At 42.5% G+C, this 19,754-nt stretch overlaps 2 protein-coding genes across 2 annotated transcripts in view; one reads left to right on the top strand and one right to left on the bottom strand.

The window, feature by feature from the left end:
* The window catches only part of HMMR (hyaluronan mediated motility receptor), a 62,946-nt gene extending 60,936 nt beyond the window's left edge, over window positions 1-2,010 (bottom strand). Inside the window, exon 1 of the mRNA XM_089663651.1 lies at window positions 1,452-2,010. Coding sequence (XP_089519777.1) covers window positions 1,452-1,497 — 46 coding nt within the window. The 5' untranslated portion in view covers window positions 1,498-2,010. The remainder of the gene's footprint in view (window positions 1-1,451) is intronic.
* Window positions 1,752-19,391, top strand: NUDCD2 (NudC domain containing 2). The gene is made up of 4 exons (XM_089663713.1): window positions 1,752-2,008; window positions 11,599-11,647; window positions 12,455-12,606; window positions 19,156-19,391. Exons 1-4 carry the CDS (start codon window positions 1,787-1,789, stop codon window positions 19,237-19,239), a joined length of 507 nt encoding a protein of 168 aa, XP_089519839.1. The 5' UTR covers window positions 1,752-1,786; the 3' UTR covers window positions 19,240-19,391.
* The last annotated feature ends 363 nt before the right edge of the window (window positions 19,392-19,754 follow it).

Genomic DNA, 19,754 nt, shown 5'->3' with positions numbered 1-19,754 from the left:
CGGATAGGCGGCACTAATGATGGGTACTGACTGGCATCACTGCTGGGCACTGACTAGCACAACCGCTGGGCACTGACTGGCAGCACTGCTGGGCTGCACTGCTGGGCACAGGTGAGTGGCACAGGTGGGCAGAGCTAGTGGGCGCACTGCTGGGCACAGGTGGGTGGCACTGCTGGGCACCGACCATCAGGGCCCCGATGATCGGTGCTGATCCCTGCTCTAACAACTACCGGTTCTCGGCAGTACTTTCCTCACGATCTGACAGCGTGAGGAAAGTGCAGCCAAGAACCGGTAATTGCATTTCCCGGTGATCAGCGCGTCATTGGACACGGCTGATCATGTGGTAAAAGGCCGCTGTGATTGGCCTTTTACCACATCACGTGATCAGCTGTGTCCATAGGACACAGTGATCACGGAGATCGCCGGGTGTGCGCCCACAGGGGCGCGCGTTCTGGGAAGACGTCATTTGACGCCCACCCAGAACTGGCCGGCCGCAGTGCAGCCGTCATTCGGCTATCTGCGGTTGGCAAGTAGTTAAAGTCCCTCTTTAACTGCCTCCGTATAAGGAAATGACGGGAGGGCAATGGCTCTCTCGTTCTGGGATGATGTCATATGATGCCCTTCCACTCTAGCTGCGCATGCACGGCGCTCGGTGGTGTCCCTAGGACACAGCGGATCACAGTAAAGAACTGAAGATATAGGCACTATCATATGATCAGCTGTATCCAATCACAGCTGATCACATGAAATGCCAGTTATCGGCAGTCCTCTCCTCACACTGACAGCGCGTGAGGAGAGGAGAGCCAGTAAGCGGCGTTCCTCATAGGGGATATCACACTGGTCATCAGTGCCCTGATGATCAGTGTAGCCCCATCAGTGCCCATAATTGCAACATACTAGTGTCCATCAGTGCACATCAATGACACATATCAGTGCCCATCAGAGCTGCCTTTCAGTGTCAACTATCAATGCCACCTTTGAGCACCATATATGAGTGCTGCCTGTCAGTGCCCACCAGTGAAGGAGAAAAAAAATTTAACTTATTCACAAAATCTTAAACAGAAAATAAGAAAAACATTTGTTTTTTCAAAACGTTCAGTCTTTTCTAGCTTGTTTAGCAAAACAATAAAAAAACAGTTGTGATTAAATACCACCAAAAGAAAGCTATTGTCTCAGAAAAGTGATACAAATTTTGTTTGGTTACAGTGTTGCATGACCGCACAATTGTCAAAGTGCGACAGCGCTTGTCATTCAAAATGTGAACACTGAAAGCTGAAAATTGGCCTGGGCAGGAAGGAGTAGAAGTGCCCAGTAGGCTAGTGGTTAATTCCTTATGGGGAGTGTAGCTGAGGACATGATGGAGAGAAGCTAAAAGGTATCCCTGTACCATCTCCCAGGAACACAGACGTTCGGAGAGGACAAACCAAGAACGAAGTGTAGTGTGTACTCACCAACGTCCTCGTTGAACCTTTTGAGAGGCGCCTTCGGGAAGGACATTGTCAATGCACTCCGATCTACACACCGCACTAATCAAAGTACACAATCTCAGCTCCAAGCTCTTGTTTAAAAACTGCGCACAGAACCTTCACCAATCACCAACAGCAGGTGGCCACGCCTCAAGTTTGAACTTTAGGCCAATTACACGAAAAACAACAAGCTCCGAACAGCCAATAGGAAACCCCTTGTGCAATGACTGGCGCAGGCTAAAGAATCACAGCATGCGTCCTGTGACGCCTCAGTGCTGGTGCATACCGGGAAATGTAGTTCTACAGAGCGGCAACTACGCATGTGCATCCGCATCGAGGTTTTTCCAGCTGGGATGTCCGTGCACTTCGAAGAGAAAAGCGGGGTGGTGCCGTGTAAGACTCCGTGGGGATGCTGGTACCAGACCATGGAGGAGGTCTTCATTGAGGTGCAGGTACCGCCTGGCACACAGAGCCGGGATGTCCGCTGTAGACTGGGGATCAGAGACATAACGCTGGCCGTGCGGGACAAGCAGATCCTAGAGGTACTGCAGGGCGTACTGATTGGTGGGTTATGTGGGCGGGGGAGCTGTGCCAGTCCCCCATGTGAACAAGACTTTAACCACTTCAGCCCCAAGCCATTTCTGCCACTTTGTGTTTACATTTTAAAATCAATATTTTTGGATAGAAAATGTCTTCGAACCCCCAAACATTTAATTTTTAAAGCCGATGCCCTAGGGCAGTGATGGCGAACCTTTTTGAGCCCGAGTGCCCAAACTGCAACACAAAACCAACTTTTTTATTTCAAAGTACCAACACTGGAATTTAACACTTGCCTACCGGGCACATCTACCCCCTTCCTGCCTAGGACAATTTTCAGCTTTCAGTGCTGTTGTACTTAACAATGACAATTGTGCGGTCATGCAACACTGTAACCATATGCAATTTTTATAATTTTTTCACACAAATAGAGCTTTTTTTGGTCGTATTTAATCACCACTGGGTGTTTTATTTTTTGCACTATAAATGAAAAAAGAGCAAAAAAATAAAAGCATAAAAGGTTTCCTTTGCTTCTATTCTAAAATTTTGCAAATAGGTAATATTTCTTCTTTGATGTGCGTTGGTGAGGCTGCACTGATAGGCAGCACTGATGGGCATTGATGAGGCGGCACTGGTGAGCATTGATGAGGAGGCACTGATGATGCACTGATATGCAGGAAATGATGGGCACTGATAAGCGGCACTGACTGATAGCACCAACTAGAGGCACTGACAGACGGCACTGACAGGAGGCACTGCTGGGCATCATTGATGGGTGGCACTGATGGGCAGCACTAATGAGGTGTCACAGATAGGTGGCACTGATATGCAGCACTGATTGGTGGCACTGATAGGCGACACTGATAATGGGTACTGATAGCACTGATAGGTGGCACTGACTGACATCACTGCTGGGCACTGACTGGGACAACCGCTGGGCACTGACTGGCAGCACTGCTGGGCTGCACTGGTGGGCACAGGTGGGTGGCACTGGTGGGCACAGGTGGGTGGCACTACTGGGCACAGGTAGGTGGCATTTCTGGGCACAGGTGGGCGGCACAGGTGGGCGCACTGCTGGGCACAGGTGGGCGCACTGCTGGGCACAGGTGGGCGGAACTCGTGTGTGGCAGTGCTGGGCACCGATCATCAGGGCACTGATGATCAGTGACCCTGATGATCGGTGCCGTTCCCTGCTCTGACAACTGCCGGTTTTCGGCAGTACTTTCCTCACGATCTGACAGCGTGAGGAAAGTGCAGCCGAGAACCGGCATTTGCATTTCCCAGTGATCAACTTGTCATTGGACGCGGCTGATCACTTGGTAAAAGGCCGCTGTGATTGGCCTTTTACCATGTCACGTGATCAGCTTTGTCCGGAGGACACAGCGATCACGGAGATCGCCCGGGGGTGCGCAGGAGAGCGCTTTCTTCCTCTTCTTCCTGGCGTGCCCACTGAGATGGCTCTGCGTGCCAGCTCTGGCACGCGTGCCATAGGTTCGCCATCACTGCCCTAGGGAATAAATTGGTGGTTTATGCATTTTTTTTGTAATGTCACACAGTATTTGCATACCAGTTTTTCAATTGCATTTTTGGGCAAAACTACACATTTTTTAAATTTTTATTGCAAAAAACCACAATACATAACCCAATTTTTGTAAAATATAAAAGATGATGTTACGCTGAGTAAATAGATACCAAACATGTCACACTTTAAAATTGTGCACGCCGATGCAACAGCGACAGTGTAAATTTTACTATTCATAGGCGATGCTTTAAAAGCCTTTACAGGTTGCCACTTTAGATTTACAGAAGAGGTGCTAGAATTGCTGCCCATGAGCTGACGAATGCACACATGTGAGCGCGGGGCAGGGACATTTTATTTATTTATTTTTACTTCCTTGCAGGGGTGGACTGTCAACTCATGGGGGCCCTGGGCAATAGGGGATCATGGGGCCCCTGTGTCCTTGCCCAAACTCAAAAAAGCCTATGAAAAAGGTACCCGGTGTATCTCATGGGGCCTCTTACTGACCCCGGGCCCTCGGGCAGTATCCGAGTTTCCAAATGGTCAGTCCACCCCTGCTTCCTTGCTATGTACAGTGGTTTTGCACAGAGCAGCCTGGATCCTCCTGTCGGGACCCCCAACAGCAAGCAGCTTGGTATGGGGGCACCCGCTGCCCCGTGTGTCCTTTCACATGGAGCTGCAGCCCGGCCCTGCCCCCTCTCTTCTCATTGGCTTACTGGCTGTGATTGACAGCAGAGGACACCAATGGCTCTCTATTCTGTCTCAGCCAGTAAGAAGAAGGAGTTCCGGGATAGCCGAGACTCCACATCGCTGGAGGCTTAGGTGATTATTGGGGGGGGGATGCTGCACAGAAAAGGTTTTTTACCTTGAGCCTTTAGAACCACTAATATTTGGTAGCACACCCCTTGGAAAAAATAACTGAACTCAATCACTTCCTGTAACCATCAATGAGTTTCTTACACCTGTCTACTGGAATTTTGGACCACTCTTCTTTTGCTAACGGCTCCTGGTATCTCAGATTGGAAGGGTTCCTTTTCCCAACTGCTGTTTTGAGATCTCTCCACAGGTGCTCTATGGGATTGAGATCTGGACTCATTGCTGACCAGTTCAGTACTCTCCAGTGCTTTGTCTGAAACCATTTCTGGGGTCTTTTTGACGTGTGCTTTGGGTCATTGTCCTGCTGTAAGACCCATGACCTCTAACAGAGACCCAACTTTCTACCACTGGGCCCTACATTGCACCCCAGAATTCTTTGATAGTCTTCAGATTTTATAATGCTATGCACACGGTCAAGACATCCAGTGCCTAAAGCATCAAAGCAACCCCAACACATCAGTGAACCTCCACCATCTGTGAATGTAGGGACTGTATTCTTTTCTTTAACCACCTCCTGTCTGGCCATTGTATATAAACGGCTGGACGGTGGCAGTGCAGGGTCGGGTGGCCGTTTATAAACCCAGGGAGTGCGCAGCACCACGATCTGGTGCCTGCTGTGTTCTCCGGACACAGTGGAACACTGATCATTATACAGGACCTCTGTGCGATGTCACGATCATGTGATCACTGATTGGCCAATCAGTGATCACATGCAGCCTTGTACCATGTGACAAGCTGTGACCAATCACAGCTCACACAGTAGTTTTCAATGGCTACAAGAATGCAGCCAGAGAGAAGGAGAAATGATTGCTTTTACAGCCTTTATGGGTGTAAAAGCAATCAGTGTAAAAAAAAATAAAATCATAATATAAAAATGTAAAAAAAAATGTTTAAAAATTATCATTTTTGGTCATAAACTAATTTGGGTAATTTTTTTTTTTTTTACTAAAGAGATAATGGAATACATTTTGGCCAAGATTTATGATGAAATATTATTTATTTGCAAAATTTTATAAAAAAAAAAAAAACACTTTTTTTCAAACTTTTTGGACTTTTTTATTTACATAGCAAAAACAAAATAAAAATCCCAGTAGTGAATAAATACCACCAAAATAAAGCTTTATCTGTCTCAAAAAAATGCTAAACAATTCATATGGGTACAGTGTTGCATGACCACACAATTGTCATTCAAAGTGTGATAGCACTAAAAGCTGAAAATTGGCCTGGACAGGAAGGGGGTAAAAGTGTCCGCACTTGAAGTGGTTAAAGGCCTCATTTCTTTTTCTGAAAACTGCAAAATGATGGGCTTTACCAAAATGCTGTAGTTTTGTTTCGTCTGTACACAGCACATTCTCCCAAAAAGGATATTGGCTTCCTCAGGTAGATTTTGGCAAACTCCAATCTGGCATTTTTATGTTTCTGTGTCATCAGTGGGGTCCTCCTGGGTCTCCTACCATAGCGTTCCTTTCATTCAGATGGGGATGTATAGTGCGAGCTGACACAGTTGTACCCTATGCCTGAAGGTCAGCTTGAATTTGTCTGAAAGTTGATCGAGATTCTTTATCCACCATTCGAACAACCCTACGTTGCAGTCTTTGATCAATTTTTCTCTTTCATCCACATCCAGGGAGATTAGCTACAGTGTCATGGACTGTAAACTTCTTGACAATTTTACGCACAGTGGACTCTGGAACATTAAGATCTCTGGAGATGAACTTGTAACCTTGAGACTGTCTATGCTTTTCCACAAATTTTGTTCTCAAGTCCTAGGACAAATCTTTGCTGCTCTTTCTCTTCTCCATGTGACACACAGCAGAAAGGCTGAGTAAATTTTTCACTATTTTAACTTGTTACCGGTGTGATTTCTATATTGTCAGCACCTGTTAATTGATACAGATGAGTTTATTAGCAAATTACAGGAGCATAAGAAACTTGGAACACAATTATTTCTTACAATTTTGAGAAGGTGCCAATAAATTTGTCCAGTCCATTTTTGGGTTTTTGCATGGAATGTGTTGGATTTGGCTTTTGGCTCTCCACTTTTTTGTGTCATACCAATACAAACAAAAGAAATAAACATGAAAATGCCTAAACATTTGTAATTGCACTAATTTGCTTTCTGGGCGAAGTGGTACATTATCTGACAGAAATGCATGGGGTACCAATATTTTTGGCCATTACTGAATTTACTAAAACCTTTGCATTTCCATGCTCTGTGTACTGTGGGAGAACAGATATAGTGAATGCAGGGTCCTGGGTTTAGTAACACTTTAAAGGATAAGTTCACCTTTTTGAAAAAAAAAAAATATATATATATATAAATGCACATTTTTTTTGCAGGTAAAAAAGATGCACATTTATTTATTTATTTTTCTTTTTCTAAGGAGTCTGCAGAACATTGTACCCATGATCTCAGGCTCCTGCAGACTCCCAGGATAGCTTTATGCCCATACCTCGCATAGGCAAGCAGTTACAGTATTGGAGAGCAGAAAGATTGATGCACTACGATATGGACATTCATTCACAGGAAACTTTGAATGACTGATGCAGCTGTGTGAGTGGAGTCCTGAACGACCGCATTATTTTCAAATTATGACAGTGGGTTCTGGGAGAAGATTCCCCACCCACTGGCACAGGAGGGGGCAATCATGGGGGGAGTGAGGCTGCCGATGCTGTAACATGTTACATGGTTCACCCTAAAAACTGGTGGAATGTGTGAACTGTTCCGAAGGTGAACTTTAACACTTAAAGTGCTTCTACAGGCTTAAGATTTTTTTTACTTTCAGTGTGCAGAGGCCTCCCTAATACTCCCCTGAGCCCGATCTCTGACCAGCGATGTGCACAGGAGACTCTGCTTTCCCATGTCTCCCCCTCCTCATTGGCTGAGACACAGCAGGAGCCATTGCCTCCCACTGCTGTCAATCACAGCCTGTGAGGAGGGAACGGGAGCAGAGCTGAGCCCCGCTCTGCTGTGTCTTATGGACTTATGGACGCAGAGATTGGAGCTCGGGGACAAGCATGTACCAGTGCCCCATAGCAAGCGGTTTGCTATGGGGGCACTGCTTGGGGGGGGGGAGAGCCAGAATCGCTGGCAGAAGAGGAGGATCGGGGCTGCTCTGTGCAAAACCTGCGCACAAAGCGGGTAAGTTTGACATGTTTGTTATTTTTTTTAAAAAAAGGGCTTTAGTATCACTTTAAGCTCCCATAGGGCTGTTGTCAAGGGGTTAAATTGTTTACATTGTGACAAAGTTGCTGTTGAGAAAATTAAGTGAAGATGTGCACATGAAAAAATGGGTCTGATGGTTTCTGCTTTTTGCACACCTCTGCAAAAGCTCTTTCTTTGATGTGAAAGAAATGTATCCTGACCAGAATGTCTCCGGGTACTGCCTCTGTCAGGGTTTTTGGCATTGATGTTCTATGAGCTCTGTCTATGATGAGGTCACAAGGGTGTTCTGGTGGGAGCAACGCTTTCAATATTTGTTACAAATATGGAATGATCTCAGGAGGAGAAATGGTCTAAATCTAAAATTTGTTATTCCTTCTAAACAGATCTTCCAAGCCTGTAATTTTACACTTTAGCCACTGGGTGTCAGTGTTGTGTTCTAAAACCTGTTCACCAGATCACGTGCCTATATAAATTCCCCCATCATATGTTCAGTGAGGTCAGTTCCTTCTGCTTGCTCAATATTAGATTTTTGGATTTTTGCAGAGATCAGACTGTAAATCATCTTCCTTTATTTTTTTTTTAATGAGAGCAATATATCTCATTACTTGTTCTGAGGCAGACTGATCTGAGGTAGGGAAATGCATTTCTTTTATTATTTATTACAAGTACTTATATAATGCCACCAATTTTCGCAGCACTTTACACATATATTGTACATTCACATCAGTCCCTAATCCTCGAGGAGCGTACAATCTAAGGTTGCTAACTCACATTCATATATATATATATATTAATATAAAGGGCCAAATTGTTTTTTTTTGTTTGTTTTTTTTGTTTTGTTTTTTTGTTTTGTTTTTTTTAAGACAAGAGCCAATTAACCTACCAGCATGTCTTTGCAAACTCCAGGCAGGTGGTGCCGTGGTTGGGATTTCCTTTAGCCACTGTGCTGAAATTAGCTAGTTCGAGTCAATTTTTCCTGCATGGTTCTGCAGCGGGCCACACCCCCACCCAAGGGTTAAATAGTTCTAAAGGGATGCAGACCCTGCAACTTTTTTTCATTAGGGCACTGAGAATACACCAGCTGATTATAATGAACCAGTCCCTCATATTAAAATTTTGCAAAGGACATGGTCAAACAAGCAGCTATTTCAACAAAAGGTAGAAATATGCCACAAAGTTTGTTGAAATCTCTATGATGTACATTGATCACCCAGAGAGGATTGTTTTGGGTTTTTTTTTTTTCTCAACAATATTGGAGTTGCTTTTTAAAGTATAGCTGTCATAGGAAATATATGTAGGTTGCAATTTATGACCTAGTTTTTTGAAATGCTACTTCCATGACTGATGCTTCATAATGCTTCTGTACTTCCTGAGCCACTGGCCTGGAATTCTGACTTTTTTATAGATATAATTTAGTGACGTCTGCTCTGGGTCCGTGAATTAATAACCCTTTTACTGCCAGCGATATAGCTATTATGTTGGAAATTATACAAGCTTTTGTTTACTATTTTAGAGCAGACAATTGAAACAATCCACTGACTATATGGTGGGGGGGGGGGGAGTTGGTTGTTTGATTTTTTTTTTTTTCATTCTCTGAGTGTTTTTTCCTCCATCTCTACTGTGAAGTAATTAAAAGTTGAAACTGCCATTATTTAATTCTATGGGGTCCCTGCTGTCACAAAACAGCTGTGACACAAACCTTTCCAGCCATATTTCTGCATGCTTTCCCTATATAACAAAATAAAGAAAGAAACAAGTACAGTGTTTAAAATAATACATTTTAGAAAAAAGCTGCGCAATCACATACTGTATATGTCAATTTGTCTATAATAAAGTCTAAACCTGTACAGGTGTACCTCAGTTTACAAACGCCTCGGTTAACGTAATTTTCGGTTTACGAATGAAAATCCATTGAAAATAATGCCTCGGTTTACAATTTTTTTTCGCAATATGAAGTGTATGTCAGTGACAATTTTTAAATGCAATTGCAGACTTTTTTTTTTTTTCTTCACTATAGCTCACAGAATTAGCTGTCACTTTCCCCGGAGTTAAAGGAAACTTTCTTTTAAGAAACTAAAAGGAAACATTGTTTCTTTTAACTGTGGGGGAAATAAACTAAAAGGAAACTTTCTCTTTTAGCTGGGGGAAAGTGACAGCTGAATCTCTGAGCTGTGTGAAGAAAAAAAAATCGGTAATTACTGTACATTTAAAAACCGCACCATAATAAAAAAACGGCTTGCGGTCCCCCCTCCCATCCATACCACTCCCTTTGGGTCTGGTATGGATTTTGAGGGAAACTCCCACGCCAAAATGTAAAAAAAAAAAAAATGGCGTGGGAGGGTCCCCCCCAAAATCCATGCCAGACCCTTATCCGAGCATGCAGCCGGCAGGTCAGGAAAGACGGGGGGCTCCTGCAGACTGCCACAACCACCGGCCAAGATTGTGGGGAAGAGGCCCTTGTCCCCATCAACATGGGGACAAGGCGCTTTGGGGGGGCAGCCCCCCCCCCCATGTTGAGGGCTCAGATAAGGGTCTGGTATGGATTTTGGTGGGGACCCCCACGCCATTTTTTTTAATTTAATTTTGGTGTGGGAGTTCCCCTCAAAATCCATACCAGACCCGAAGGGCTTGGTATGGATGAGAGGGGGGACCCCACGCCGTTTTTTACATAATTTTTTTAATTGCCAGTGCTTCTGTTACATTCAGCTGTCAGTGGGGAACCCTGCTGACAGCTGAAACATTAACACATGATTGTCACTACTACAATACCGCATGACTTGATAAAATAACTTGTGGTATTTTAGTAGTGTTTTACTTTTTTTCTTACCTCCATAACGGATTAATTGGAGTTCAATGCATTCCTATGGGAATCGGCATTTCGGTTTACAAATTTTTCACTATACGAAACGTCCCGCAGAACTAAATAAATTCGTAAACTGAGGTATGCCTGTAAACTTATTTAGATGGGCAAATAGAGTAGAGTTGTCACATTTACAGGTGAAATCAAAATACCCTATTAGGTTTAAGATTCGTAAATAAGTGTTCTACTGAAAGAAGGGAGCCTTCCACAAAAACATGCTCACTCTAAATGATAAATAAAATTGGACCTAGGTTGAACCTACTTCTCCATTCATACAAGCATTAATTTAGAAGATACATTTCCTAAGGTATAAATTAATGATTGGACAATTCCCAACAGGTGCTGTTACAAGTTCCTTTATTTATTATTTTCTAAAAATGACATAAAAAACAGGCCAAACAAGTAATAAAAAATACTGATTCTACTAGATATGTTCTGAAAATCCTCCATGCTTCAATGACCTCTGGTTATGAAGTGGTTAAAAACTGCAATCAGTATTTGTATAACTGAGCACTTTGAAATTCAAAGCTCTCAGGGTGCTCTGTAAGGACTTGTAGGCATATCTAGGTTCAACGTGTGCACAAGAAGTATTTTTGGATTAAGGTATTGTAACGGAACCGGACCCCGACTGCACTAGGGTATTTCTGTTAGACTCCTGCTTCCCTGTCCACGGACACCATTCTTGAACAAAAACCAGGAAATAGACTGCTTTATTTTAACACAGACACAAGATATATACATTTAAGGGAACAATTCTCCCCTCCCTGCATAAGGACACAGGGCGGGGCAAACCAAATCTAGCAACAACAAACACATCAGCAGACACCCCCCACTAAGCCACTACACAAACACATACATCCCATAATAGTTTGCTCCCAAGCAAGACACACAATAGAACAATGGGATGCAATCACATAACACCAAACAATCCACAACCCCCACCTATCTCCTATACATGTCTACACAATATCAGGACATTTCACCCTGCACCCCTAACAGGCACAGGGTGACTTACACATAAGAGGGATATGGGGAGCTGAGACAGGGGTCTCCCCACCCCTAAAAAAGTGAGCTGTGTTCCATGGGCTCCCCGCCCAAAGTCACTCCTGTCACAGGTATCTTGTTGGTTTTATGTATTTTATCCTTCCTTGTTTTTCTTTTTTTTTTTTTTCAGGGACGGCTTTATGATTCCACAATAGGTGATGAAAGTACATGGACTTTAGGTAAGCAATGTTTTCTAAATGATATATTCACTCATGCAGCTAGCTCTTGGTCAAATTCTCACAGTGGTCACACTTCCTATAGTGTTTTAAAACTGATCTCTAGCTTTTAGTGAAGTTTAAATAGTTTGTTTGGATCAAACAACAAACTATTTACTTCACTAAGACATGCAACGTCTTTCAGTGCTGTATGAACTGTATGTAGCCTCAGCTGCATACAGAATACAGCTCTGTGTTTCGGTAGTGGGATAGGAACTTCCTGTCCCATTTCTGGAACAAAATCGAGTCAGGCTGAGTGGCACTCAGCCTTTTACAGAGAGCTTTGTATTTGATTGTGATGTCATTAGCCTGTCTGTCTGACTCTGCCATTCAGAGAATGCTTTGTATTCATTCATAGAATATAAAGCTCCCTGTGAAAGGTTGAGTGCTGCTGAGCCTGACTGGATTTGGTTTCAGGAGTGGGACGGGAAGATTTTGTCCTGCTGCTGGAGCACAGCACTGTATACTGTATGTATTGCATTGAATTAAGGGGGGCTTTTGTCTAGCCTCTATTTACACCTAAGCATTTCTTGCTTGCTTCCTTATGCTTGACTACACCTGACTATGCAGAAACCCATCCTTTTCTAATGGTCCCTGTACCCTAGTCTGCTCCATACGCTTGAAAAAGCCTAGGAAATAAACTCCTGAAGCTTAGTACACATGTGCAAAAAAAAAGCTTGAAAATCACCAGGAATACTGCTCAGATGTGAATGCAGGCTTAACATAACATTTTAATGCCCCCATGGCTAATTTCTTTTCTTTTCTTTACAGAGGACAAAAAACTTATACGAATAGTATTAACCAAGTCCAACCGGGATGCAGGCAATTGCTGGCCTTCCCTACTGGAAGGAGAATATTCTGCTGATCCGTGGCTTCAGGATCAGATGCAAAAGAAGCTAACATTAGAAAGATTTCAAAGAGAGGTATTGTCTACTTTTTATCACAGATTTTCCCTTTTAAGCTTTTAAGTTGCTTATTTCAAACACAATATGTATCTTTGAATTAAATAATGAAGCATTGTGCAAACTGCACATTTGAGATATGTAAATGGAGGAATGTAGCGCTACTCACACTAAACACTATACATAGGTGCATATATCCACAAAAATATATAAGTAACAAATTGTGTATCAATAAGTGAAACAAATCTAAATAATCAAATTGACTAATTCAGTGCCAACTTTGGTGAAATCATGCAAAAAATTTAATCTAGTGACACCAATAAATGTGAAAAAAACTATAACGCACCAGCAGTGATGGTGACTGATAATAATTGATGCTTCCAGCTGCTAAAGATGATTAATATATACAACACTCCAAATAATAGTGCCTATTAAAGTATACATAAAAATACATAAATGAAGAAACGTGTACATATACACACATATATATCTATACCCCAACTCAGTGAAAAACAATAAATAGAATCAATGTGCATACACGTGAACAAATTCAGTGCACCGCACACAGAAAATAATAAATAACAAAATTGACTATTCTGTGCTCATAAAGTCCAAAACATATGGATGACAACACTCAGATGAAAAAACGATAACACTCGTGCTGTTATTTGTGTGAACGTGGATTTGGTTGTTGACATAAGACAATCGACCACTAGCTAGATAAGCCTCTCACCTTGCGGGTCTAAGCGCTTATAAGGATCTTTCTCACAGATCCTTCAAGTCTGCTGTCACTCCAGGGATCTGCTCCCACCGCACACAAATCTCCCTCAAGGGATCAGCACTCCAATAATGGCTCCTCTCCAGGAAAGATCAAATGCAGCGCCAATATCTCATTCCTTCATTTACATGTTTAATAAGATCATTGGTATATGATTTAAGGTTAGCAGCTTCTCCAAGTTAGTTAGTGTGGGACATTTTTGAGCGCAGGAGGTTCACACCATTATCGCACATTTGAGATGCTCATATGTAGACTGTTTATTATGCCAAATAAGTACTTCTGTTTAATAGTTCTTACAGTTCCATAGCCAGGCAGATAATATTCCTGTGTTTATGATTCAGCTTATGCTTCCTGTGCCACCTGCAGGCTCAGTGGACTAAAGTGGTGATGCTGATTTTTGATCCACCAAGCAGGCTGAAGGCAGTGACATAGCACTGAAGGGTAAATTGCAAAAGAGGCTTGCCATTGGCTTTTTTACCGCTTCCAGTGTTGCCCCTCTATCTCCGGCCTATTAGACAGTATGGCCACTTAGCAGGCATGTCACACAGGTAGCTGTTAAGCCAATTTGGGCTATAAACTGTAGCAGAGCTGTCTGAATCAAGCTATAAATTGTAGCAAAGGTTTCTGAATCTGGCTGTGAAGTATAGAAGAGGTAGCTGAATAAGGCCATGACGTGTAGCAGAGCTGCATGCATTGAATGCCTGATTAGAGAGAAATAGTATTTTAAACATGATCTATTTAAACTGTGTATTTAGCTATTTTGCCATAACATTGACCTTTTGTTAGTCTTAAAAGCCTGCAGGAATACATTCCTGACAAGGCACAATGTACAGCAAAAAAAAGGTTTTTCAAAACATCAAAAATGTATTTTTACAAAAAGCAACCCTCTGGTTAAAGTTGTGAAATACATATTGGAACTGCCACAGCAAACTTCCTGAAAAATGCTAGCTATCTGGCTGTGTCTGACTTTGTATGTTTCAGTTGTAGTCTTGAAACAGACCATATTGAAGTCAAAGTATCAGAGTGATCTAGCATTCTCAAAGCTGAGTTCAGTGATAGCAGTCTCCATCAATCTCTCATGACAGTGTCCCTTTCTGAAACGTTTCCTAGACTGGGATGATGTCATCAGTCTGCTACAGGAAGAAAGTATTTTCTCAGCCTGCTCTCCCCAGTAATTACTTGGACTCTGCACAGGGGCGGACTGAAAACTCATGGGGCCCCCGGGCAATAGGGTATAATGGGGCCCCTATGTCCTTGCCCAAACTCAAAAAAGCCTATGAAAAAGGTACCAGGGGCATCTCACGGGGCCCCCTACTGACCCAGGGCCCTTGGCAGTGCCGGAGCTTCCAAATGGTCAGTCCGCCCCTGACTCTGCATGTAACTTTGTAGCAAGTCATAAGAAGGACTGCATCAAGGACTGATTTGTGGACTGGTGGGTAGGATACCTACTGAAGCCTGACTGGAAAACTCCCAGGGCGTTGCTAGGTGAGGCCTAGTCATTACTGCTCACTTCCTAAATCACAGGAGTGAATTCTCAGATGCTGAACTCGGAGCTACTGCGGGGGGGGGGGGGGGAGCATGTGAGGAGCTTTGATTCACAGAGAAAACTCACTCCTGTGATGGTGGAGATGAGCAGTAATGACTAGGCTTCGTTTAGCAACGTCCTGGAAGTATTCTAATCAGGCTTCATGAGGTACATAAATGGCCTACACCTGTAGCAAGGAAATGATTCAACTTTAGTCAGAGACACACAGTTTATTATCCAGAGACACCACGGGGTTTATTTACTAAAGCTGGAGAGTCCAAAATCAGACTCCCTTCTGCATAGAAACCAATCAGCTTCTAACCTCAGCTTGTTCAATGAAGCTTTGGCAATGAAACCTGGAAGCTGATTGGTTTCTATGCAGAAGTGAGTCTGATTTTGCGCACTCCAGCTTTAGTAAATAAACCCCCACTTGTCTGCATAGGCAGGTTTCTGGTAAAGGTGAACTAACACTTTAAGAAAATATTATGAAGCATTTAAAACGATGACAGTCAGGCAGCTGCGTAATTGATCTGGTACAAGCATAGAGATAAGGAATTCTTGCACTCATTTTAAAGCTTTTTCCAGTTCTGTGATTTAAAATGTATTGAAACCAAAAACAATCAGGCAACTTAGCATTTTCAGAAAGGGCAACAATGGTAGCCCCACACTCCTGTCATAAACACAGTTTTGTAAGATACACCAGTTGATTTAATAGGATATGCTGGAAAAAGACAAAATGTTAAAGCTGCGTTCCAGCTGTTTTTGTGTTTATTAAAAGTCAGCAGCTACAAAAAGTGTAGCTGCTGGGTTTTAATAAACACACACTTGCCTGTCCCAGCGTCCAGTGACATGCTCACCCGCACCATCCCTTCTCTCCTTCTTCTCTCTCCAGTGCTGGCGCTGGCATCTCAACTGTGGGCACCAGGCTGTGACAGCTTGCAGCTTCACAGCTGGGTGCCCACTGCATATGTGCGAGTCGTGCTGCACATCATGATTGGTCCAAAGGTTTCCAGGAGACTGCAGGAGAAAGGAGGTGGCCAAACTTCTGGCTCACTTTGCTGCAGCGAACTGAGCTGGAAGTGGGAGCAGGTACCTGTCAAAACCAGGTATCCAAAAGGTGCCAAATATGGCAGTGGAGGGGGGGAGGAGCTAAACAAGCAGAGCTTTCACTTTTGGATTGAAATCAGCTTTAATGATCAAGCCGGTTTTTCTGTCAGATACTCTAATTACTGTCTTGTTTACTTTTAGAGAGCACAGGGTATTCCAGCTGATATATAGGCTTTTTATTTTCAAATCACGTGAGAGGAATGTTAACGTACTTGGTGTTCTGTCCTCACTGTGTGTGTAACTCGACATGCAGCTAAACCCTCTAATTCTGCTAAATGCCAGACTGAATGTAATCTTGAAGCTTTAGTAACACAATTAGGTGGGTGAAACTATTTGGAAAAACCGGTAAAGAAGTACATATAATCAATATATGAATGTACAAGCACAATGAAATGATTAAGCTTCGGATGGCAATAAATCAATGCTCATCAGCGATGTTGCCTGTAGGGGATGTAGGTTCGTCCTCAGTTTCTGCTCCAATGGCTGGTTCCTTCTCTCTCAGTTTCTAAGATGGAGTCTGAGCTCCAAGAATGCACCTGTCCCTTTTTTTTCTCAGAATAATGGAAATGTGTATTAACTCCTTAGCTCTTATCTTAACAGTGTCTAGTTTATGTAAAACCGTAAATTTACTGCAGGTTTCATCTAGTAGCCGAATTTAATATTGCAGGCTGAATTTCCCTGCTGGAGGCAGAACACTTAATGATGCTTACAAATGTTTTGTCCCCTGCAAACCTACCCTGAATCCTACGTTTCTGTGGGGTGATACGAAATGGAAGGTGGGGGGGTAACACCACATGTATTTTCCCTCTCCACAAACAGGGAGGGAGATAATTGTGTGGCTTGCTGTCCAGAACAATAATAATTAAAAAAAAAAAAACCCTGACACTTCTTGTTTGAAAATAAAATGTGTACAATTTATTCAGTTACAGTTGGTATGGCCACAAAGATGCAACTGCCACTTGCAGTTTTGTCTACATGAAAGTGATATATAAGCTGTCAGGAGCCAGCTGTCCCAATGCATCCAGCCAATCTTGCATTTGTAGATCACGGTTGCTGCATTTATAATGATGTCTATGAATTTTGAAGAAATGGCAATTATACACTGAGAGCAGCATTTGTCCGTTCCTCAACCATGCAGATTCCAGCCTGAATTAAGTAGGGGTGGTGTGGAGGATGCGCAGTTGGTTTCTTGAATTCCCTGGTGAATCAGTAATCATTCAGACCTCTTACCCTTTCTACTCCAATGTGTGTAAGAGCTGATTCACAGATGTGCGTTGCGGATTCAAGCTCAGGTTTCACACCTAATTGACACAGTAGTTGTTCAGTGGTTCAAGTCAGGTTTACATCAGGATCAGGTCAGGACTTTATCCTTTTCACAACTGTGCGGTTTGGAAAAGTTCCCATTAAAGTCAATAGCCTGTAGTCCACACCTGAACCGGACCACGCTGCTCAGAAATCGTACAGGACTCTTTCAATCCGCACTGAATCCGCACTGCCAGTGCACTGGACATATGTGAATATGCACCATAGGAAGCAATGGTATTTCACACGTCATGCAGATTGAATGCAGTTCAAAGCGCATCCAATCTGCATATATGTGAACTGCCACGAATATAGAAAAAAAAGTTACAAATTATTTTTTGATTATAATTTATCAAGAACGCTCACCATATCATCATCTGCATGGATCCAAAATGAGGAAAGAAAAATACATAGTTCACCTTATTAGTTATTATACCAGATATTGTGTTCGAGCCAGTGCTGGCAAGGTGCCCTTCCCGGAGTTCCCTATATCCTCAAAACCATACTTCAGCCCAGAATCTTGCTGACTTCTAATTTTGAAGTCCAGTGATGGACGGATATAAAGGAGACTTGACACGGGACTAATTTAGAGATTACTGAATTCCTTTGCTTAAGGGCCTACATCCTTTGGGAATAGGTAATATGACTGACCAGGTATAAAATGTGAAAGGAAAACATGCTCCAAAGGCAGGGTTAACTTACAGTAAAAAGTCTACAGACCCCTGTTAAAATGTCAGGTTTCTGTGATATAAAAAAATTGAGACAAAGAAAAATAATTTCAGAACTTTTTCCCTCTTTTAATGTGACCTATAAACTGTACAACTCAGTTGAACAACAAACTAAAATCTTTTAGGTGGAGTGAAGTAAAAATGAAAAATAAAATATTGTTGCATAAGTGTGCACACCCTTAAACTAATACTTTGAAGCACTGTTTGATTTTATTACAGCACTCAGTCTTTTTGGGTATGAGCCTATCAGCATGGCACATCTTGACTTGTCAATATTTGCCCACTCTTCCTTGCAAAAACACTCCAAATCTGTCAGATCTACTGTGCAGCCCTCTTCAGATCACCCCACAGATTTTCAATCGGATTCAGGTCTGGGCTCTGGCTGGGCCATTCCAAAACTTCAACCACTTCAAGTCCGGACACTTTCACCCCCTTCCTGTCCAGGACAATTTTCAGCTTTCAGCGCTATCACATTTTGAATGACAACTGCGCGGTCATGCAACACTGTACCCATATGAATTTTTTTAGCATTTTTGTGAGACAGATAAAGCTTTATTTTGGTGGTATTTATTCACCACTGGGATTTTTATTTTTTTTGCTATATAAATGAAAAAGCCCAAAATCTGGAGAAGTCCAAATCTCCATGAGTGTTTTTATTACAAACTCTATCCACTTGCTGACCAGTCACGTAACTAGTACGTCACTGGCCTTCAAGTGGTTGTACCGTTATTCACAGCCGACGGTCGGCTTTCTTGTAATGGCACTCAGAGTGGCTAGCTAGCTGCTCGATTGCTGTTACAAACAGCGGGAGGAGACTCCCTCCTCCTTTCGCCGCTTTCGTGCTTGTGCAAAAAGGCGATCCACACGCTTTCGAACAACAATCGTTCCACACATGTGGGGTATCTTCGCGAATGTAAGATCATGGGCAGTAATTCTAGCACCAGACCTCCTCTGTAAATCTTTAGATAGTGGTAACCTGTAAAGGCTTTTAAAGCATCACCAATATATATAACTGGGGGTTCTAAGTAATTTTGTAGCAAAAAAAGAAATGATTGTTACATGTAAAAAAGTAGCTATACATAAAGCAAATGCTGTATAAATTACTGACATATGCATTTCACCTCTTTCAGAACCCTGGCTTTGACTTCAGTGGAGCAGAAATCTCAGGAAACTACAGTAAAGGTGGACCTGACTTCTCTGGTTTACAAAATTAATCCTGTTCTATTGTGAACACCAATTAAAGTTATCTAATTATATTTTTTATATTTGCAAATAAGATTTTGGAAATATTTTTATTCAGAGTCCTCTACCATACATTTTTACTTGTCCAAACATTTTCTAGTAAAGTGAAGTGGTTTGTTCATAATCTGAACTTTTATCATTTGTTGTTCCTCATATTTTCAAGTGCTTCCTGAACCTAAGAACAGTGTCTTAATGCTATAATAGCGCTTATTATACAATAACATTATACTGTTTGCATGTACTGTCACAAAAAAATGTGTGAATCTTAGATGAAAACATTGATAAACAGACCCCCCCCCATATAAACTTTTGTTCTCTGAATTTAGAGGGTGAAGGGCTTTGTAAGGTCTGGACCTTCTCAGTAACCTGATTCTCTAAGAAAGACATGTTTGTGCTACAGAGTATAGGACTATCCATGTATCAGAAGTCTTTTCCCAAGTAAGCATTCTATGTCAGGAGGCCAGCTTCTAACTGAAACGTTTCTGAC

Source organism: Staurois parvus, unplaced genomic scaffold (assembly GCF_062004578.1).
Source record: "Staurois parvus isolate SC_StPar_1 unplaced genomic scaffold, SC_StPar_1.0 ptg000006l, whole genome shotgun sequence".
Taxonomy (NCBI): Eukaryota; Metazoa; Chordata; class Amphibia; order Anura; family Ranidae; genus Staurois; species Staurois parvus.
The sequence above is the reverse complement of the archived record's forward strand: the minus strand, read 5'-3'. Positions and strand labels throughout refer to the sequence as shown.